This window comes from Aulonocara sp. 'chitande type north' Nkhata Bay, linkage group LG15, assembly GCF_057382095.1.
Source record: "Aulonocara sp. 'chitande type north' Nkhata Bay isolate Kocher_YH1m ecotype deep benthic linkage group LG15, A_spYH_male_GT1.1, whole genome shotgun sequence".
Taxonomy (NCBI): Eukaryota; Metazoa; Chordata; class Actinopteri; order Cichliformes; family Cichlidae; genus Aulonocara; species Aulonocara sp. 'chitande type north' Nkhata Bay.
This window is the reverse complement of record NC_141358.1, coordinates 8223259-8246229: the sequence shown is the minus strand read 5'-3', so window position 1 is coordinate 8246229 and position 22971 is coordinate 8223259. Positions and strand designations below refer to the sequence as shown.

General features: G+C 39.7%; 1 protein-coding gene across 2 annotated transcripts in view; it reads right to left on the bottom strand.

Moving 5' to 3' along the window:
- The window catches only part of nbas (NBAS subunit of NRZ tethering complex), a 182729-nt gene that overhangs the window by 110333 nt on the left and 49425 nt on the right, over positions 1 to 22971 (bottom strand). For both annotated transcript variants that reach the window (XR_015125006.1, XM_086263811.1), the window contains exons 25-33: positions 20211 to 20384; positions 19709 to 19842; positions 17028 to 17090; positions 14233 to 14355; positions 14046 to 14148; positions 13339 to 13416; positions 13046 to 13200; positions 7174 to 7286; positions 4168 to 4281 (exon numbers count right to left, since the gene is read on the bottom strand). Coding sequence is in view for 1 of the 2 variants with exons in the window: in XM_086263811.1 (XP_086119937.1) it covers positions 4168 to 4281; positions 7174 to 7286; positions 13046 to 13200; positions 13339 to 13416; positions 14046 to 14148; positions 14233 to 14355; positions 17028 to 17090; positions 19709 to 19842; positions 20211 to 20384 (1057 nt within the window). In the remaining variant the exon portion in view is untranslated. The remainder of the gene's footprint in view (positions 1 to 4167; positions 4282 to 7173; positions 7287 to 13045; positions 13201 to 13338; positions 13417 to 14045; positions 14149 to 14232; positions 14356 to 17027; positions 17091 to 19708; positions 19843 to 20210; positions 20385 to 22971) is intronic.

Below are 22971 nucleotides of genomic sequence, written 5' to 3'. Positions count from 1 at the left end.
AACCCTAAGGGTTTTTAACCGGCGTGCTGGTGATACCTGCATTAAATATTCACCACAGAGCCCCAGAGCTACGCACCCTTCAAAAGCCTCCCTCCTGCATTTATTTATTTAAAAATTTGTTTATTGCTCTTCTCATCTCCCTTTGCCTCTTTTTTTCCGCCCTTTCTGAAACCACACAGCGAGGGTTTCCTGCTGACAGAATGTGAGCAGCAAAGACACAGAAATGCCACAAGACCAGTTAGCAGGTTTCCTTTAGCTGGTGACAGGCCTCAGAGAGAAACGACAGGACCATGAATCCAAGAGACAGAAGACAAAATAGGGAAGAAGCATGAAAGACTGACTCTTTTTTGTGTGTCTGTCTATCTTATATTCTTAAAAGATGAACAGTAAACACGGGCACAGAGGCAGAGGTAAAGTTTGTGCAGTTTGTGCAGAAAAAGGACATCTTGGTTTTCACTTTTTCAGCATTGGAAAAGTGGGGGTTGGAACTAAAATGGTCAAAGTATACAAGCTTCTACTATTCATGTTTTTTTTCTTGTAGTTCTCTTTCAAAAAAAGAAAGAAAAAAAAAAAGATTTGAAAGCACTGAAGTCGGCATGTCACATCTTGTGCATAAAATGGATTCCATTACCGTGTTGCCACATTCGCTAAAAATACAGCTCAGCGGTCTGACAAACATGCAGGAGATATGAAAAATACCACAAAAACATAAAGAATTAAATTGCTTTTGGTATTACTGCAAATACACTGCACAAGGATTTTTCGAGTCGAGAGTCTGTAAACGTGGTAATTCCTGAGGAATTTAAACATGACGGGATGAAGGACAGTGTAGAGTCAGACGACTTGAGAGAACGTATAGAGGAAGAGTGAAAATCTTAAGGAAATTAAACCTCTTTGCTGAAACGTAGTACATTAGCCTTGTTTGATTTGTGACTGTAGTTTGTTGCTTTAAGTGCTGCGTTTCACATGGAAGGGTTTGCAATGTGCACTGAGAATAAACTCCATTTCATTTCCCATTTTCTCGCACCTACTGCACATTCATTAGCAGTCAAAGACGTGCTAGGTTATGCAAAATAATTGGACTGAAGTCTGTCCTTTGGCTCAGTCTTTAGGCATAGCTCTTCGACAACTTCAGTTCTACTATTAGTATCATGTGGATAATAGCCAAAGTCTTGCAGATATTACAAATTACAAAACATGAGTCTGACAACTTTGAAGTAAAAAAGACGTCATTAAGATGAATACCCCCTACAAGTTTATGTCAACATTAAAAGACAGATCAATGCTTTTATATTTTGCAAGACTTTCAACCAGCATGAGACAATAAACAGCTTCAAAGAGACTGACTAAGGGGTGCCTAGACAGTAGCTAAGACAGGCACAACAACTGAACATCTTAGAAGGAGAGAAGTTTTAAGTAGAAATCTCAATCTTGCAACTTCCACTTTCACAGGGGGTTTTGCCTGTTGATCCAGGGCTACGATCTATGAGACTGTAGCCTAAAAATGGGTTCATGAGATATAAAAAAATATATATATATAGATATAATATATATATAAAAAACAACAAAAATTATTAATATAAAAAGCAGATATATAAAAACAGTTATCTGCAGTTTTCTTTTTGATAAAATGGAGTTCTTTCTTCCTACCATCGCCAAGTGCTTCATCATAAGGTGTCTATTTACTGAGGTTTTCTCTCTAGTATTTTCGGTGTTTTACCTTATACAAGCTTTGAGGTGACTGCTGTTGTGAGCTGGTGCCGTACAAATAAAACTGTGCAAAAATGAATTAAACTGAATGTTCAGGGTTTTGACTATAGCAGAACACCTTCTGTAAGTATCAGGCCACAAACCATTCTGAGCCACTTGGCCTTTTGATTTCATGCACCAAATGAGAAGCATTTCTGTCACCTTAAACCTCCACAACTAGCTGCTTGTCACACTTACATATTCTACTAGGTTTCTGTTTTGACTTAATTGCCCTCCCCATAGTTATAGTTTAGAAAAGGGTGTCATAAATGGATTTTGTCCTGTCATGTATCTTTAACCAACCAATCAGCATATATTAGCAAAATAGTTTCTTTTTTTTAACCCTGTAAAAAAAAAAAAAAAAAAAAAAAAAAATCATAAAAAATAAAAAACCATAAAAAATAAAAAAATTCATGTTTCATCTTAATTTAGGCATACAGTCAATACTACATTTACCAAAATTCCAATTTCTAAACAAATTTGGCCACGTCTATAAGAAGGTATAAATATTTATGTTAGCTTTTTAGCTGCTATTCACTGAGAATTCTCTGTGATCACACTCTAACTGCAGCCAATTCCAGTATAATGGGATTAAAAAAAAGAGAACAGAGTCTCTGTAGATCAGCTGTCGTGCCAGTCTCATAAACAACTCATTGAACAGTGAATGCACTGTTGAGACTACATTGGAGACAAAATTACCACAAAACAAAATCAAGACTTCTTCAGGTAAACTTAAAACGTATAAATAGGCTGCCTTTCCAAGGCAGCAGCAGGCCTCTTGACAAAGTTTCAAATGCTGACATACAGACCTTATGGCCTTGTACAGAATCTGTCTCTTACTGTCAAACTGCATAATGCCTGACAGCAGAAAAAAAGGCAGCTTTGAGAGCTCACAAGGTAAGTCTGTTTGCTCGTTCAGTATACATACAATGCTTTGCAAAACTCTTGAGCAACCCTTCATTTCTTTTTACTTTGCCAGGAAAATGTTGAATAGAAGCAGTGGTTTATTGAAATATACAGACATAGATGTAAATGCAGTATATAAGGCAAAAACAGAGTGTATACAATTCTAACGAGTTTGAAAGTAAATATTTGTTTCGACAACGTCTCTGTTAGACAGATTTATAATTTTTTCTCCAAGCAGTCTTCAGGAATAGTTTTCCAGGCTTCTTAAAGAACACCCAAAGCTCTTTCTTGGCTGTTGGCTGACTTTTGTTTATAATTCCACACTGACCATCAACCTTCAATAATGTTGAGGGCTCTGCTCTAGGTAAGTCGATCCATAACAGATAGTGTTGCATTGTGTTTTTATTGCTTTGTGTTGTTTTTTTAATCCAGGTATTCTTTTACTACAATGGCAGTGTTTGGGATCATTGTCATGCTGACAAATAAAGCTGTACTAATCAGATGGTTTCTAGATTTTACTGCACGGTGGATCAAAATCTGACGACACTTTTCAGAATTCCATAAATTGTGAGAACACAGCAGACCCAAACCATGCTAGAGTCTCCACCATGTTTTACAGATGGCTCCAGACACTCACTGTAGTACCTCTCCCCGACATCCTCCCCGCATAACGACTAACTAAAAATGTCAAATTATTATTCATCACTTAATCAAACAGCTGACTTTCATTTCAGTGTCTTTTGTAATTTGGCATACCTCTGATACTCCTCACTTGGTGGGGTGTTTTTGGCCTACCACTCTTCTTTTCTCGTCCACTTGTCCAGTTACCTCAAATTTTCTAATGATCCACGGCACACCACACTGAGCTAGGTCAGGGTTTTGATGAATACTCTTTGGGAATCATCTTATTGGTGAAAGAAGACTATTTTTATACCTGTCAAACTGTGTTATCTTTGACTAAACTAAAGAAATAGCCTAAAGATACAACTTGAAATGGGCTCTTCGCTAAGTTGTCTGTAAAACACTGGTTCATCCTTTGAGGGAGGCACCTTTTTATGCTTCAATGATTAATGGATCACTGTTAAGTGACTTATCAAACAAACAAAAAAAAAAAAAAAAACTTTCCTCTGAAAATGATCAGGTACAAATACTGCACTAAAAATGAGTGAAAAAGCAGCCCATGTCCAAAAAAATAACTCTGAAAGCTCCTCATAAATCATGGAGAACAATTACTCAGGACCACTTAAAAAATACAAAACAATTTTGTTTCATGTTAGCAAAATATAAAGATAGTAGACCTGGCTGAGAACGTTTGCACAGTACTGTGTGTTTGCGTGCTTGCAAGCCATAAGCACACATAAATAAACCTCTTATGAAGATGGATTTTTCTTATGCTGGAAAACTGCCTCGATCTGGTTTATTGAAAATTATAGTCAAACACATTTTAGCTTGATAAAATTTAGAGTTAGAGTGCCTGATCACGTGTGAGTGTGCATGCGTGTCTGCAAGTACCTGAAACTCTGAGGAGTGAGGCCAGATTGAGCAGAGTGGTGGACTGCTTGTAAGCTGTGGAGCAGTGGGCGATGCACTCCTCTACGAGAGACAGACGGTCTGATCGCAGTCGCACTGGAGGGAACACGGAAGACAGCGGGGATGGGTTTCAGACTTGTTTTGCTAATTACTATATTCAATCTGGAACAAGTAAAGGCTGATGACCAAGTGATAGGAAATTATGAACAGTGAATGATAAAGCAGCAGATGTCAAGATGTCAAGAAAAATAATATAATGCTGTATAATTCATACGCATGTAGCCCAGCCCTAGTTCAGTGATAGACTGGTGGATACTGCTGACTTATTCTGCATAATTAAATATTATTAAAATTAGGGCGTGGATGTGTCAAAATTTCCATGTATCTAGTCAGTATTAAAATTGTATGTGGTACGTGTTGAATAGTAATTTAAAAAAAAACAGCAAAGTAAGCTTCAAAGAATAACAGATTAATGTAATTCATCCATGTGGGACCAATGACAAATTCAAGTGTCCAAAAAAAAAACCAAAAACTGTGTTTGTCTTCTCCTATGGGACGATTTTGCCCTGTTATACTGAAAATTGAACACATAGTTAACAAATATGGCAGTAATTGTTGGATGCAGCCACTTCAGAATTTAAAAAACAAAAACAAAAGAAAAAACTATATAACAAACCAAAATTGGACAAAAATATTGTGTGTACTTTAAAACATGAGTATACAGCAGTCATTCACATGCCAGTGCTAAAATATTATCTTTCATAAGGCATTTTGAGTGGTTTTAATATTAAAGGGGTTCTCTGAAGCATCTATCAGACCATGAGATAGTTGAAGCATTTGAAAAAAAAAAAAAGCATGAGGGTGGTCTTAGTTATTTGATTAACTGTAGAACTTTTCAATATGTTGTACATTAGGAAGCATTGTGTTGTAGGTCATAAGAATAATTAGAATATATCCCAAATACGTCCTTTAAATGAATGAGAGTCCTGTGTCTGAATCATTAAGTGTCACAGCCTTGTCCCTGTCACACACACTACCTGTGTGCCACACCACTGTGTAGAGTAGATGGTTAAGCCGCGGAGCCGTGCAGACACATTTCTTTGATTTATGACAGTAGTATTTCATTCCAATGAGTATGACTGTGTAAAAACTGAGACATATTGTGGAAATTGCTCTTATTTTTTTCTTAAGATATCCGAGGCTGTTCATCATCCATTTTGTAAATGGATGGTTCATTAAGTGTGAACGTTTCCAGAATGTACTTCTTTACACTAAAAGAAAGTGAACATTTTTTTTTATTAATGCTGTAATATCACTCGAGATCCAATTGGGCTGCATGTGGCACAGAAACTAAAACAAACTTCATACTCCAAGTATATTATTTACAGTTTAAGTTTGGGATCTCCATGTAGTCCAATCTGCGAGAGATTTAGAAACTACAACAAGGCAAGCCTTTGATCTTTCACAATCAGTCTCCAGTCTTAGATATTTCATACTCATTGCATATTGTTTGACATCATTTTTCACTGATAACAACCTGCAGCACATATCATCCGCAGGACAGTAGGGAGTTTGTGCTTTTCAAAAAAACCACCTCAAACATTTTCAGATGCATTTCCATTTTTCTTTAAAGTTGTATTGAAACCCTGAGAAATGCCATCTTTAGAGCCTCTGCAGGCCTCTGTGCACCCTGCTGAGGATCTTTATGGCTTTGAATGACTTTGGGCGAGGCCTAGAGGGAATTGTGGGTAGGGTGGTTTATATGAAGCATCGCCTTAGGCTCTATAGGAGGGCTGCAGGGGACAGCCTAAGATGGATTACCTATGTTCAAATCCTTCCGACTTCATATTTGTGCATGTTTATCTGTGAGGACGGGAACTTAGAGTAGAGCTATTACTTTGAGGAGAAAACAAAACTGTTCTTTTCAGTATGACCTTGATTCAAAGCCATGAATTCAATGTTCCCCTAAGCACTGATATTGACCTAAGACATAATAATTAATGCATGCATGTGTCACAATAAAACAAGATTTTCACATTTTCTTTTACAACAGTTTCTGTTTTTCTCCATTGCAGTGCTTCATTCTTTTTTCCACTGTTTTTCTTTCATATTCTTCCAAAGCTCTGCCCTCTGCCCTTCACGTTAAGCAAGCAGTGAAAAGAAGAAGAGAAGGAAGTAGGGAGCTAGGAAAAAGAAAGAAAACCCCAGAGGTAAGTGATGAATGTAAAGAGAGGAAAGAAGGTGAGAGGGACGGAGAGCAAGAGAGGGAGGGAAGGAACGAGAGACCGTGCAATTTATGGCTCTCTCTGTCACAGTGGTTTTATACTGGCAGCTCGATTTGATGGGGGCAAAGGAGGGAGAGCACGGAGGCCTTGGGGGCAAACAACACCTCGCTGTAAAGGTGAGGCGATGAGGGGCCAAGCTGGTTTATTTTGGCGCCAAGGTTTTCTTTAGAAGGGAGGCAAGCCTGGAACCACAGATGTAGGGTGCCAGAAAAGAACGAAAGCAAGAACATGGAGGTGAATATAGATTGGTCAGCTTTACAGCTGAAGGATAAAACATTGTGTGTGTGTGTGTGTGTGTGTGTGTGTGTGTGTGTGTGTGTGTGTGTGTGTGTGTGTGTGTGTGTGTGTATGTGTATGTGTAAGACAGAGCGCACACGTCCAAACTAAACACTTCATTCCTAATTAGGCCATTGGCCAGATGTTGTTTGCTCAACAGTCGATCCATAAATAACAATATATTTTTGATACAGTGACAAGAAACAGCAACATATGGAGGAACGGAGAACGTGACGTGACAGCAGGGAGGGAGACAGGCTGGACAGTGAGCCGAGGCGATGGAGGTGGGGAACGGTGTGCTTTAATCGTCTATGAGAACATTTGAATGTCTAACCATTTGAAACGCACCGACAACACATTCAGATACACACAAAAGCGCACATTTGAAATCTCCCAGCTTCCCAGACAGACAAACGCTTCATGCTACCTTGCAGGGGCAGAATGCTGACGTTGAAGTCTTCCAGCTGGCTGAGGGCGTTGATGAGGTCCAGTTCCTCTTGGATGGATGGAGGACAGTCTGTGATCAGCTGGAGACACCCCCTGATGAAGATAATAAGCAGTTAAAACAGCAGGGAATGACTAATAATTTGTTCCATTGCTACCCAATCATATGACCTTGTGACACAAAGAGGAAGTCTGAATTTTAGGAGTACAGAAACTTAACTTTTCTAAGCACAGAAAGTGAAAATTCAGTGAAAAGCTGATGCACCTAAAAAGTGATGTAGTTACCTTCGGTCCATTTAATCTAACAGCATTGCAGAAAACTGTTGCAAAACATAACTTACCGCTTGATAAAATGAGTGGGAAGAACTAAAGGGGCTTTACTTAAATTGGTACACATTTCAGAGCTGTAGAAAAAAAGCGATTATCTAGCCTGAAGTCTGTGAAGTTTCAACATCATGATGAGAAACATGGCGACACTTTTCAAATGGATTTAAATACAAAGTCTAGACTAATTTGACAGATCTACAATAGAACAGTTTTCTCTTGAAACGCGAGCGGCACTCATTACCCTTAATAGGATTATGTAGCACATCATGCCGCATATATAACACTGAATGCGCAAATTGTGTGTGCCTGCAAGTGTATACAGAGCAAAGTAAAATATACCAGCGAGTGAAAGAGGAAGAAAAAAGCAAAATGATTAATTTGCAAATAGCACAAATCCCAGATAAAATTGCAGCTTAAGAGTTCTGACGTCAGCACCAGTTGAGCGGAGACGAGGGAACTTGTCCTTGGGATGTGTGTTCGCTCAAGAGTGTTTTACTCTCGTGGTGGGTAAACAAAGACAACTGACAGAAATGTCTCATAATCCTTGTAAGTGTAATGAGAAATGCAACCTCTACTTCTTAAAAACACACTGACTCAAAACTGTTGAGTAGAGTACACACACACACGTGCGCGCACACACACACTCTGGAAAGCACTCCACACGCAGCTCCCCACTCTTTGAGCATGGCTGCTGTTCTTGCCAGGAACAAGAGGTTTGTCCTGGCATGGATGAGAGCAGAGGAAAGGGCTGTGGATGGGCGAATGAGAGACAGAAAGACGGCATACTGATTATGTACTCGTGCTGTGAAGTATCTCCAGGCGAGCGTGTGTGAGTGTGTTTGTGTATTGACACAGCCTTAGAAAAGACATCAGTGGAAAAAAAAAATTATCTATTTCGCTTTCAAGAGTCATGATGTGCTTTGCAGCATGTACACTGTGATTTCCAGATTAACTACTCTGTGCTAAACAGACACACGAGAACACAAGTTTGCAAAGAAGTTATCAATGGAGCACAGCAGCACAGACCTTGCCCTTCATTTGCACCAGAACATCAAACAGAAGTGTACTGACATCCTGGTTTTTTTCCCCATTTATCTTCCAACATTTCTGTGTCATATACACTCAGGTTCTTTCCTACTCACACGAGGACTTGTGAGAGGAGCTTTCACACGTACGACAGAAACAACCAGCAACAAAAAGGATCAAAATCATCCCTGCTGGGCCTACATCTGCCTTATCTCCCTCCTTTCTTTTTCCTCACTAAGATGTTTTAACAACTTAAGCATCAAGTCCTATCAAGACCCTACGAATTGTAGGGTAAAGACCCCACAATCTTAAAGAGACAATCAGGCAATTTCCTATCAGCAGCACTTGGTGAAGGCAGAACTTCCTTTTAACAGGAAGAGGCTTCCAGCAGAACCAGCAGAGCCAGGCTCATGGAGAGGCAGCAATCCCCGCTTAAGGGTTGAGGGGAAAGAGAAGGTAAATGGTGAATGGACTGGCTCCTATACAGCGCTTTTCTACTCAGCATGAGTAGCAACCATTAAAAGTGCTTTATACATCCATACCATTCATACATTCACATCTACTCACACAAGCATTTTTGCTACGCCTTTTTTCTGCATAGGTGATTTCTGTCTAACATATATGGCATTCAGACTCCAGCAGCCACCAACCTCCCAATTAGTAGATGACCTGCTCCTGAGCTACAGGAGAAAACACTGGCAGCCACCAGTACAGTTTTACCTAGATACATTAGATCCACTAGCCTAGATGCACCCATGGTATACATTTGAAAATTCTAATTGATTTTCAGAAAAGTTGACCTCTAACCTCGACCCTGAGTTCAAGATCACTGAGATTCAAACTTGTTTCAGTTTTTTAGTAGCTAAACGTATGCCATCAATTTAAAAAAAAAAAAAAACCCAGGTGACTACATTCTTCATTTATCACATTCACAAGATTTTTCAGAAAACTTTACATCTTCATCTGACCTTGATGTCAAGGTTACCGGGACTCAAAATGGTTTGAGATTTTTAGTAGATGGAGTAGAATTTCAAAGTCCTATGTCGCATTGGTCTCGAGTTATCCAATTTAAAAACTCGGGTGTCCACGCTGTCCGCCCGCCCGGCAGGATGACAACAATACCTCATCAGCCATAAAGGCTGATGAGGTAAAAAGTAAGGAACATACAACGACAAAACACAAAAGTGTCTGCAGACTGGGGACTTCCCATTTAATAAACTTTGATACATCATCAAACTTTGATGTATGCAGACTATAACGTGACAGGTTTCAACTGCCATTCCTCATTTATTTCTTTTCACAGCCAGTCCTTCTTGGCACAGTCATGATAACAGTTGTGGGATCATACAAATACACCTTCTTCTTTGTGTTGTTTTATTCTTGCAATATGAAGCATTTTGAGCTGCATGTTTTCACAAAAATTGCAACATAAATAAGCTTAATTTAATGGAGTTAAGTAGTACGACTTAAGGATCATGCTCCAGTAATATGAAAACAAGGAGATGTAATGATTTATGGAGATTAAAGAAATCCTAATTAGAGGATATAAGATTTAGGGAAAAAATTCAACAAGCTATTAGAAGTTACCTCTGGAACAATGACAACGAAGAAGTAACACTTAATGTGTTACAGGAAGCAGTTTATAAGCAGATTGGGAAAAAGAACAACATAGAAAAATAAACACATTTATTAAACAGGAGATGGGAAGCAAAAATACACAGGAAATGGAAATATTAAAGAGAATCTTTCAAAAATGCTAAACTAATATAATTAGTGGATGATAAGGAAAAAGCTTTCACTTTTAAAAGACAAAAGCAGTATGGTAACTGCTCAGACCGTTGAAGCTGGTAATATACGGGCTAAAAAAAGCAAAAGAAGCAAGAAATCCTTTCCAAAATAAAGGATTTCTTTACTTTTAACACCCAACACTAACACTTGTTTTTCTTTTTAGTCTGTCCATGCATTTTCTGCTGCTTAGCAGGACAAGATGCCGGTCTGTCACAGAGCCCTTTACACTCACATTCACACCTATGGACAATCTGGAATCACAAATTAACCTAATGCACATGTCTTTGGACCATGGGAGTATCTGGAGAGAACCCTCAATGACACCGGAGAACGCGTCCCTCACAGATAAAAAGCTCCAGCCGGCTGCTGGATTCAAGCCCTAATCTTCTTGCTGTGAGGCACATATTAGAAATGTCATCAAAGTCCTTGTAAGGAAACAGAAAATGATAGTAATAAAAAGTAAACAGTGTTCAAAGGCATTAAAAGCACTCTGAGTAAAGGATGATTTTTTTTTCCAAATTAAGCCAGCTAATAACAGCTGAATAACTTTCATAAGCCCTGCAAAAAAAGGAGCAGGGATACCCTCAGATGACCACAGTGAGTCCTGCTCATGAAGGCTCACATTTCTTTTGAAGAAGATCAAAAAGTGTTTACCTCAAGCGAAGCTGACCGACCATACTGATCAAATTTAGATCAAACCAGTTTTAAATGTGGCAGGTTAGTGTTAAGTAATGTTTCACTTACTTTGTATTTAGATTACGCAGCCTCAACAGCAAATATTAATGCTAAAAAGCATTCGGGTCACTATGATGGTCACTTAGTGGAAATATTGTACTCAGCCCTAACATGGTGTCTAACCAGATATTTACTCTGGATGGATATGCCTTTCAATGTACATATTAAACAAATATGTAGGACGTCTTTCCTGCAATTACGTAATATCCAATTCATTCACCTTTTTACAGTCCCTGTGTGTTCAGACACCATTCTCTGTTTAATCAATAGTTAATATTATTCTTCCACACTACTTTGTCCTGTCTCCCTCCCTTCACCCTGACCTTCCCCGTCTCTTTGTGTTAAAAGTGAGTTTTTCCTCCCCACTTTCGCCAAGTGCTTGCTTATAAGGGGCTGTCTGATTGTTGGGGTTTTCTCTCAATTATTCTTGAGTCTTTACCTTACAAATATAAAGCACTCTGAGGTGGCTATCGCTGTGGTTTAGTGCTATATAAATAAAATATATATAAATAAAACTGAAATAAAGAAGATTTTAAAAACAAAAAACTAATTCAGTCTATAGACTCGGGGTCTCCTTCGTAAAAGTTGTCCGAAAAACTGCATCACTTAGCCGTCTGCACCCTGATCGGCTCAAGTTACCATGGTGACTGTGCCCTTCTAAACTGCTCGTTGCTCTGCCAATGCTAGCAGCTAAATTTCTTTGTTGTTTTATCACTGCAAAGGATACCCTTTTTTATATTTTGCATAATTACAAATATTTATTTTATATATATGTAAATTCATTCATGTACTAATCTGTTTTATCATGTTTGTTCTTTTCTTTCTTTATCTTTCTGTGTGTTTATTCCCAGAAAATTATGATGCAAAGATTTTTATCGGTTTCAGGGGATCCCCATGTTATTTTAAGTCGAGTCTCTTTGTCCTTCTGCCCGTTGCTACTGACCACACTTGTTTCGGGCAAAGTCAGGTGTAGTTTGTTTAACTGTCCTAGTGCGTGTCTTATTTAGCACACAGGGTAAAATGTGTGTCTGTGGAACAGTTATTTTAATCTAAAGGACACAGTCTGACCATTAGTTGGTGGGCAGCCAGTATGTGTGGACTATTAATTTCAAAGCACCACAGACATTTAACACACCATGTTTTATCCAACACCCTCACCCAAATAACGCACACGTGCACAGATTTACATGCACACACAGTGGAAGTGTTACAATTGATGGTGCTGTCCAAACGTGTGGAGGGGGGTCTTTGTATTAGTTCCTATAAATGAATGACGACCCAATTACTGTCCCAATTCCCCACTAGGAACAGACGGCAAGGTTAGACACCCACCGGCCCCCCTCTGAGATCAGAGGCCAGCAACACACACACATGCACTTACATACACTGCTGTAAAAAGTATTGGGCCCTTGCTAATTTATTAGGTTTTTGCACTTAAACGTTTGAGATCATCAATCAGTTTTAATATTGGAGAAATATAGCCTGTTTAAATAAAAACTGTTTTTTTTAAAGGATAATTTGAATTATTTATTAATTGAGAAAATGCTAATTTCCCCATAAAAATAATAACTGGTTGTTTTCGTATATCTTTTTTCCCTACACATGAAATCATCATTTAAATGCATCTTCTATTTACTCGAGTTATATTTGTCTAATTTTACTTGTTTGAGGATCCAAAGCGTGCAAGAGTGACAAATAAGCTAAAACCTAAGAAATCATTAGGGGACAAAAACTCATGGCACTGTGTATACAGTTCATGTAGTAGGTGAAAAATTATAATGAGACACCATTATTTTGTTCCTGGTCATAAGTGCCATAGAAGTGCAATAACATTCACCTACCTACACAGAAGCAAACATTGTGTCAAATAAACACTTCTTCTTTTTGGTAGTTACTGTACAAGTTTTGAAATTAATTTACCTTAATACCTTAAAGATAAAGAACTGGGGAAAGGAAATACTCTCTCTTTTCCTGCTCACCTGGCCAGCCCCATGCAGGGGTCTGTTAGCAATTTGGATGAGTTGAAGTACTCCCTGGCAGCAGCCAGCACTAATTCCACGCTGTTGTCATAGGCCACCTTCAGAGCATAACCTTTACCCCGAAAAGACAAGCTGACAGGAACATCCTGACTGACCTGGAAACATTAATACGAAATGTGGGGATTAGTGAGACAGCGAAATTAATTAATTAAATTAATAAGCAGTTTAATATTCGGACAACCCAGGGTGAAGCTGGAGTGTAATTCTGCGAAGGAGCGTCTTATTTAATGTACCTTGGAGCAGTGCATGAGCTGTCCTGCCAGGCGTATGTTCTCCACTCGGCTGGAGCACAGCAGGGACTCGACAAAAACCTGCAGCGGTCAGGGAGGAGGAGAGATATTATGCAGGGAGAGGCAGCGTTTAACCGAACAAAAGTTGTAACATTGTAGCACTCTAGTATTTTATCTGAACTCTCCCTGAGAGCGGTAACATGCAGCTTAATGTGTGAATTATAGACCACAGTGTCACCGAAGGCACAAAATGAAAATGCAGGCACATTAACACATTTAATTACACGTTTAATGTTAGTACAAGTCCTAACAACCTATGGATAATGCGTGTTTTGAATAAAACTGTATATAAATAATGGACAACAAGATAACGCTAATGAGGAACTGCTCTAAACAAGCGTTCATCCCATTAGCCAGCTGAAGTGAATATTCTTTGCCAAAAAGTTTACAAAACCCACAATAAAACTTTTTGTTATGAGATCGTGATCACACTAGCTAGCTAATTTCAAGTTTTCCACAGTACAGCCTGATGTCAGTTTTGAAAATTATGAACTCAACTGGAGTGAAATAAATAAATATAAAAAGTGTCTTTGGTTCCTCAGTGAGATCTACCTGTCTCTAGCTAAAATTAGAATCCCAATTAAAATCAGAGTGAATACTGGATGCACCTTGCCAACACAAATCTTCCCAATATTGCTGAAGTGTTTTACCTGATGGCACGTCTCTGGTTTTAGGCAAGTGTAAACGTTCTGCTGCATATCCAGCAGGTCCTGTAGTAGAACTCTCCACATATTCTCACTCACTGGAGGGTTTCTGGACACACACAAACGTTCAGCATGTTTGTGGCATTTATTTCTATGTGTCTATTCATACATGTGTACTTTTCAAAGCTCATACTTGCGGCCGGTGTGACGACACAGTTTGACCATTAGCTGGTGGGCTTCCTCGTCATTGTTCTGGCTGTTTTTCACATACGAGATGGGCTTCTGTAGACCATGTTTCTCCAGAACCTCAACCACACTGTTAGGCATTGGAATAGATGGACAAATATAACATGTAATCACTGTTGTCATTAAGGGGGAAACCACTAATATGATCACACAAACTAAGATTAGGAAAATCACACAATGAAACCACAACGAAAAAACAAAAGTTACATTTTTCAAAACATTAATTCAGGAAAAACAAAAAACACAAAGACAGGATGACTGGCATCAGTAAGTGTCACAGTTGGAAACGCCAAGCAAGACAAAAACATGGCAAAATGATACCTGTGAGCGATCCAAGGGAGAGAGACAGAAGACACTTAAACTCTAAGCTGTTTATTATTTTGGCAGCAGAAAGTCATTTGCGAGTCGCGGTGCAGATGGAGCAAACGTAGAGCAAGACTGAAGAGCAGCGTGATAAACTACACGTCAAAGTGACAGCACCTAGGAGCACGTGAATGCATGCAGTCTTATATGACCAAGGGACAGAGAAACAGTGAAAGCGTGTGTGCATGTGTGTCGGTGAGGGATTAGCATGGCACCACCAGCCTCAACAGGGTCGTGCTGCTACAGATGTTCACTCTCTGCTGCAACTCATTACCATAGTAAACAGGTGCCTCTGTGTGTGTGTGTGTAGCTATATGTGTGAGTGTAAGACATCAGAATCAGAATCAGAATCAGAATACTTTATTGATCCCTGGGGGAAATTATTTTTTGTTACAGTGCTCCATTTTAAACCAACATTAAGACAAGACAGACAATACGCTAACTAAGAATAGTACAATATATACATATATATACATACATACATACATAAGTCACTTATAAATAAATATTTGGAAAAGAAACATGTGTAGTTGTAGCAGCAAACAGTGTGTTAAGTGGATGCATTGTACAGGGAGATGGCCACAGGCAGGAATGATTTCCTGTGTCGTTCAGTGGTGCTTTTCGGTAATCTCAGTCTCTCACTGAACGAGCTCCTGTGACTGACCAACATGTCATGGAGTGGGTGGGAGGTGTTATCCAACATTGTCTTTATCTTGGACAGCATCCGCCTCTCCGACACCACCTTGAGGGAGTCCAGCTCCATCCCCACAACATTGCTGGCCTTACGGATCAGTTTATTAAGTCTGTTGGCATCTGCGACCCTCAGCCTGCTCCCCCAGCATGCAACAGCATAGAGGATCGCACTGGCCACCACAGACTCATAGAAAATCCTCAGCATTTTCTGGCAGATGTTGAAGGACCTCAGTCGCCTCAAAAAATAGAGACGACTCTGGCCCTTCCTGTAAAGTGCTGTGGTGTTTTTAGCCCAGTCCAGTTTATTGTCAATGTGTACTCCAAGGTATTTATAGTCCTCCACAATGTCAACACTGACCCCCTGGATTGAAACAGGGGTCAAGTGTTTCCTGGTCTTCCTGAAGTCCACGATCAGTTCCTTGGTCTTTGCCACGTTGAGCTGCAGATGATTCTGCTCACACCACGTGACAAAGGAGTCGACCACAGCCCGGTACTCTGTCTCATCATCCCTGCTGATGCATCCAACCACCGCAGAGTCATCAGAAAACTTCTGAAGATGGCAGGTCTCTGTGCAGTGGCTGAAGTCTGTGGTGTAGAGGGTGAAGAGGAAGGGGGAGAGGACAGTCCCCTGACATACAACAAGCCCTGATATTTACAACTGTGTTTGTGTGTGCATGTTTGCTCAAGTGTGAAGTGTCCATGTGTGTGTGTGTGTGTGTGTGTGTGTGTGTGTGTGTGTCGGAGGAGGGGGGGTCTGCATGTTCCTATGCACATATTAATGCACCAGCAAGTGGCAGCAGCTGAAAACGGCTTTCATTCTGGAGGCGCTCGGTAAGAAGACACTTTGCATTTACTGCCTGATTCATCTGGATACGAGCGTGTGAGTCACTGCGCTTCAACACAAACGTACACGAACACACTACCCCCACCTCCCACCCCGGCGTGTGTTTGTGCATAGCTGCCTATGTCTGTGTGCAAATATGTGAGTAAACTTGTATGTGAAAGGACACACTAAGCCTTAACGCTGCTTCCTGTTGCTGCTTCCTCCTCCTCCTCCTCTTCATCATCATCCACATTCCCATTTCCTTCAGGCTCCTGCCCTCCTTCCCTCCCCCAATCCCCACCTTCATCCTTCCTCCTCATCAGTGCTTTGTGTTTGCAAGTTCACCCTGAGGAGCAGGGTGGATGAGAAAGAGAGACAGAGGCACATGGCCGATTTAAACCTGTAACAGAGAAATTGCCTGAGCTTGTGCCATGGGACACACACCGGACTCTTGATACTGAGCATGTGCGTAAGTTGTATGTGTACCCACCCACCACCCCCATCCAATCAAGCACATATAAAGGGAGGGAAGCAATAAGCATTTCTACACATTGAACGTTTCCAAAGCATTGCAGCAATAATCACAAAAACTAAAGGGCTGTTCCTCCCAACAATTTATGTGCCCTGCCAATAAATACAGACAAGAAACATTGGAGTGTGAATACTTAAGTTTTTTGTTTTTTTTTAAAGTAAGATCAAAACACACAATGTTAAATCGAGTCTATTACAGGAAAAGAAAAAGCAGCAAATCCTCATACCTCAAAGTCTGGAACCAGCTCTGATTTGTAAATCCAACTGTTTGTGCTGACAGAAGACAACAAGAGAGAGGAGGAAGTGAAAGCTGACAGACTGTATTACTTTACCTCAGGTGCTTCTCAAGTTTGTCCACCTGATCATGGAGTGATGGAGTGATGTCTGTCTGTGGCCTGTAGAACAATAAAACACACAAAAAGAGTTGTTACTTCTCTGTAAGTCTGTGTTACTAAAATTAAATTGGAATAAATAAAGTAGAACGCAAAGTAGGAAAAAGATTTGCATCATAAAGTGTACGCCTAATCCCCAAGCGCATGCCTGTGTGCGTATTTATGGCAGTACAGTTTCTACACTGTACCGTAAATGTGTGCGTATGTGGTCAACCAGTGAGGCTGTACTGATTTTCCACTAAAAATAAAACCCCATGATGCTTTGCCTTGAGGCAAAGGATTTTGGGTCAGGCTGGCCTGCGCCCCACTAGAGTACTGACCCTGATGAAACAACCTTCTGTTTATGAGCATCAGTGACTGTGAATGTGTGTCAGTGAGCGAGTGAGGGTTTTTTGTTTTTTTTTAAATGTATCTATTTATTTATTTGTTCATTTAAAAATAAAAAAATCTGACCTTTCCATTTCTCTGCTTTTTCACCCCCATCTCTGACTGTCTGTGCATCTCCACCTCCAGCTCTTCCTCTTTTTAATACCCATTTCTCCCTCATTCTATTTTTTCCCTCTCCTCAATCACTGTCTAATCCCTTGTCCATTTTTGGATTTCCCACTCTCTAAGGGTGAACGCACGTTACATTCTTCTGAGCAGATTTAGACCTAATTAAGCTGTCTCACAAGAAATATCAGAAAATTGGGTTGAAACTACTAAGTCATGGTTTCTCTCCTAGCTTGCAGAAATCTGTAATATTCTTGGCCGGGGTAGCAATTTTCAGCTTAGTAAGTCAGACACATCACTCCTGAGAGAAATGCTAAATTGAAGGCATTGCATATACAGTATAGCACCTTGCAGCACTCCTAAACCAAACACTGCAGAAAGCTGGCCTGTCTAGCAGAAAGGAAATGTTTAGTCTGAAATGCATATATGGGTATTATGCTCACCGAAAGCAAAAGTGTAACCATAAAGCGATTTTTTTTAATGGAGTGTTCATTAAAACTTGCAATTTATTATATATTATAAAGCAATTAAATATTAAATGAGAGACATAAAGAGGGTAACTTGTACAATATACAGTAAAATATACTGGGGGTGATCTATAAAAGTTGTGGTTGTTTCTAGAAACAGCTGTAGTCAGTTCCTTCATTTTAATATCAAGCGGCATTAAAAATCAATGCAACTAGCAGTAAACCACGTGTCGCAAACATAAGGAAATCAGTTTTCTGCATCCTATTTAAATATTCTCCTCTTTTTACTTTGCGCCATGAGAAAAAAAAAAGTTTGTCATTGTGCTCTTTTTGTAAAGATCAACTACTTGGTACTTTCTTGGTACTTTTAAAAAGAAATAAAGGAAATAAACTCTTGGGGGGGGGGGGGGGGGGGGAATTAACTAAATAAAACAATTTTGCAAACTTGGAAAACTCTATTCAATTAAATTAAAATATGCCTGATGAGGCATTGATGGGCATGTTTATTGAGACTGGATGTTTACAAGACTGTGAGTCAACAGCATTCAAACGGTTCTGTGTTTTTATTGTAATAACTGCACTGATTTCTATAAGTGTTGCCTCTTTCATATCCCTACATATAATAACAATAAGAAGAAGAATTAAAAAGGCTAAAATTAACACTGAATCTAATAAAAACTAAACTAAAAACAAAACAAAGAAAATAAATAAATAAAATGTCATTAGAGGATACAAAACTATAATAAGTCTGCTAACAATTTGTCAACGAGAAGCTTTTTCACATTTAAATGGATCATGGGTATATCTTTGAAAACAAATAGCTAGCTAAATACAGTGTAAAGTATTATTTAGGGGAAATAAATACATGCCACTCACAGCAATGCATATCAAACTGGAGCTACGTGAGCCAGTTGCTAAAGGAAAAAGATCTAATTGCTGAAAATCATGGCTGTCATACTGTAGCAAGTGAACAATAAACAACAAAGCTCGCCAAAAGTGGTCATTTAATTTCTCAAATAATGTGCACACTGGATGGATAATTCTTCCAAGAATAAGTCATTAGGATTAATTTCAGCTACTCTTGACACTCTAATGACCCCCCCCCTCCCATCCTCAGCCCTTCACTATCCGCTCATTCTCCTTCAAATGCACTACATACCCACACAGCCTCATGGGGAACCTAAAGGACAGCCTCTCTTGCTATATGAAATAAAATGTGCTGCAGAAGAGGTGGGGGAGAGAAAGGCAGAGACAGCAATACCATCAGGTAGGAAATACTGTGTAGACTGTAGCTACGCTAACTGATGGCTCCTTGGAGTCAGAGCTAAGCGTAAAAGAGAGAAGAGGAGGAGGGAAAGAAAGTTACAAGGGGAGAGGAGCAGCACCTAAGGCAGTAGTTAGGTTTATTGATAGGTCCTAAGAGAGATGGAAAGGTGAAAGGAAAGGAAAAAGGTGGGTTGCTTGGAAGCAATGTATTCTTGTGGGCGAGGCAGCGCCGGACTGCTTTAATATCCTTATATCATGGCTTATCTAATGTATAAAGCTTACTTCTGTCATTACCAGAATATGCCCAATTGACTTATTGACTTGTGTGTTATCGTGCACGGCATCGTGTGTGTGCAATTTGTGTGCGATTTGTGTGCGTGGATGCGTGCGTCTGACCCGTAGCCCCTCTGTGGCAGACACTCCAAGATTTCATAACACAGGCTGAGCTGGTCGTCTCTCTCACAGCTGTAGATGCACTCCAAAGCGACCTCCATCAGCTGGTCTGGGTCCCCAATAATCTTCTGCTGGCACTGGAGGAGAGAAGAATAAGAGTCAGTATGTGCATATCAATGTGTGATTGACCCCGTAATTTATTTGTACCTACACACTGAAGCATTGCATCAATTTAAGCATTTTCTTCCTCTGGAGTGTTTGTGTGTGTGTGGTTCATGGCTTCTAATGGCCCAGAGACCTGTCCTTGGCTGCGTCCTTATGGGGTCATAAATACAGCATTTACAGCGCAGGGGCAACAACATCGGCCTTGACATCACACAAACAGCCAGAGCTGCAATGTCTGCGTGGATGTGCTTTCATTTTCCTGTCTCTCCATTTATGGTTACCCAAGTGTGACGCCGACTACACTTGTGCATTGTGTGTGTGTATGTATACGGATACTTGCATCAGGTTTGGAGTGCTTGAAAATGATGAGGGGCAGGGTGAGGTCTTCCTGGGCCAGGCTGACCAGGTATTCTCTGAGCAGAGATTTAGCAGAACCCTCTTTCTGTCCCTCACAGCGATGTAGGAATGGCACCATCCACTGGAAGGAGTCTTTCACGTAGTGCTCGGTGCTGGACTGATAACAGAAAGAAATTAAAGATACTTAAAGATGCAATTCAGGCAGGATACTAAAAATAATGTGACCTAGTGTGTTGAATAGATAATTCACTTAAAGTGAGTAGTATTCTACTGGTAGGAACTTTAGCCTAAGAAACTCTAGTCACTGATTTTATGCTCTTCATTTGTTGCGCTTTACATTTACATGTTTATGTAAATAAAATGAACTTAGCTCTTCCAATAAAGGAGAACCTCTGGGTGGAATGGTTGTTAAATTCATTTGTTTTCTTTTATATAAAAGACTATTAATGAGTTATATACCTTTCTGTTTGCAGTCATATAGCATATACTCCTATGGGCTAAATTTAGAAAGCCAATCTGTCAGTTGCACAAAAATTATTGTGAACTACATGGAAATAATGGAAATACTGCACTGATCACAAATAACAAGGGGTCTGAGCTTTCTCTAAATCACACACTGATTAAACTACCAACACAGAGACACACATATTTCACTGAGCTAAGCCTTTCTGGCTTTTGAGAGCCTGCTGACATGTCACCAGGTTTCTGATCCAAACACCAAGCAGTTACATAGCACAAGCTGAGCTAATTTCCACAGTGAAAAAGACAGATTTTGCACCAATCACCTATAAATTTCCTACAGCATCCTCTCCAATAGCCAACTTTGGGAGCAGCAATTTTGTGATGCTGTACCAGTGAAGGTTTTTTGGCATTTGGCATTAGGGCACTAAAAGTAATGACGCTATAAAAATGCTTTATAAAAAGCCATTATCAGTTTTTATTGATCAATTAACTTTATATGGATTTCAGTAAAAAGAAAAAAAATCAAATAAGCATTTGATGCAGCCACCCTTTGCCTTTAAGAGGTACTCATACTCATTTTATTTATTTATTTTTTGAAGGGATTTGGCAGGTAAACTGTTCTAATCACCTTGAAGAACTTGCCACAGTTCTTCAGTGGATTTATGCCATCTCGAATGCCTCCGTCTCTTTATGGCATCCAGACTGAATCCAAGATGTTGAGATCAAGGCTCTGTGGGGGTCATACCATCTGCTGCAGTGCTCCTTGTTACAAGCCGCAACAGCATGGTTGGTATTGCTCTCAGCTTGTGACTATGAGTGTGTGTGTGTGTGTGTGTGTGTGTGTGTGTGTGTGTGTGTGTGTGTAAGTTTGAGTATCATCATTACGTAAAGCGGTCCAGGAGACACAACTACTACTAAAGGTGGTTTTACTTTGTCTTAATGTGTCTTTCTGGGTAGTAATCGATATCAAAATGTGTACATTGTAAAATCTTGACACGGCTGATTTTTTTCCTGTCCATGTTCAGACAGCATTATCTTGTGAATGCTTTCTGCAACCACGATTCACCTCATATCCCCAGAAAGCTAGTCTTTGCTTCTTCTGGCAAATTAAGGGTTAAAAGTGAATGTAGTCCAAAAGTTTAAACTTTTAACCAAGACAATAATACTGACACTGCTGTGTGTTTATCAAGCTGCAGAATGAATTTGGGAATGATGGGATGTCTGCACGATGGTGCTGTGTTACAGATAAGAACGCAAGACATGAGTGTGTGCGTGTGTGTGGAACATCAAGGAAAGTTAGTCGAATATTTTTTTTTCTCTGTTTTTGAATGTTTGTTAGAAAATTGCAAAGTACTTCAAACCGCATTTACATGAAATTGTGCCATGCAATTAAGCCTGAACTTGAACCATAATAGCTGCAGTATGTGGGCTGCGATGTGATTTGAGCAGATGCATGTCAAGTTCGTGCAAGGCCTTGCACCCACCTTGCGACAGCTCTGACTCAGGATATACAGATAAGAGAGCATCAGCAGGAAAAATGAGATTGAAAAAAAATAAATAAATAAATACTTGAATGCTAAATGCAAACTTGCACACCCACGCGCAACATTTTTGCTTTGCTGTACTGTCTCTCTGATAAAGAAAGACATCAGACGCAGGCAAAGAGGGAGATTTAATCTAGGCGAGTTTGGTAAACACTCAAACACACACAACCACACACACAGACACAGACACATGTACATACACACACAGAGCGTCCAGAGGGAGTACCAGTCAAACAGCATGTGTTAGTGCAGTCAACAACATTTGCTGGCTGCCTGCCTGTGTGGCAGATACTACTGGCAATGGGCCTCATAGGCTAAAGCTGGCAGTTATTAGCTACAATTTAGAGGACAGCTCATATTATGTACTCCAAGGGGACTTGTAACTGTAGTACCTGCTATATAGAATAGCTTTCATAGCTCTCATGTTGCTGTTGGAAAGGAAGCTCGTATCATCAAATATGAGTGATTTCAGGAATGAAAAGGAACTAATTTACTTGGAGGCTGCCGTTCAATTAGTCTTTTAAATTTTTCTGTTTGTTGCCTATTCCAGTTGCAATTAGCATAAATTATGTTTCTTTAAGCAACAATCAAGGACAATAAAGTAACTATAAAGTGGAACTGTATGAAGAAATGTAATGGCAGAGAAATGGGAGGCAAGCTTTCTATTTGTTCAGACAATGAACACCCAGACAGGCTGTGAAACAAAGCAAGCGGGCTGGGAAACGCAATTTAACAGCG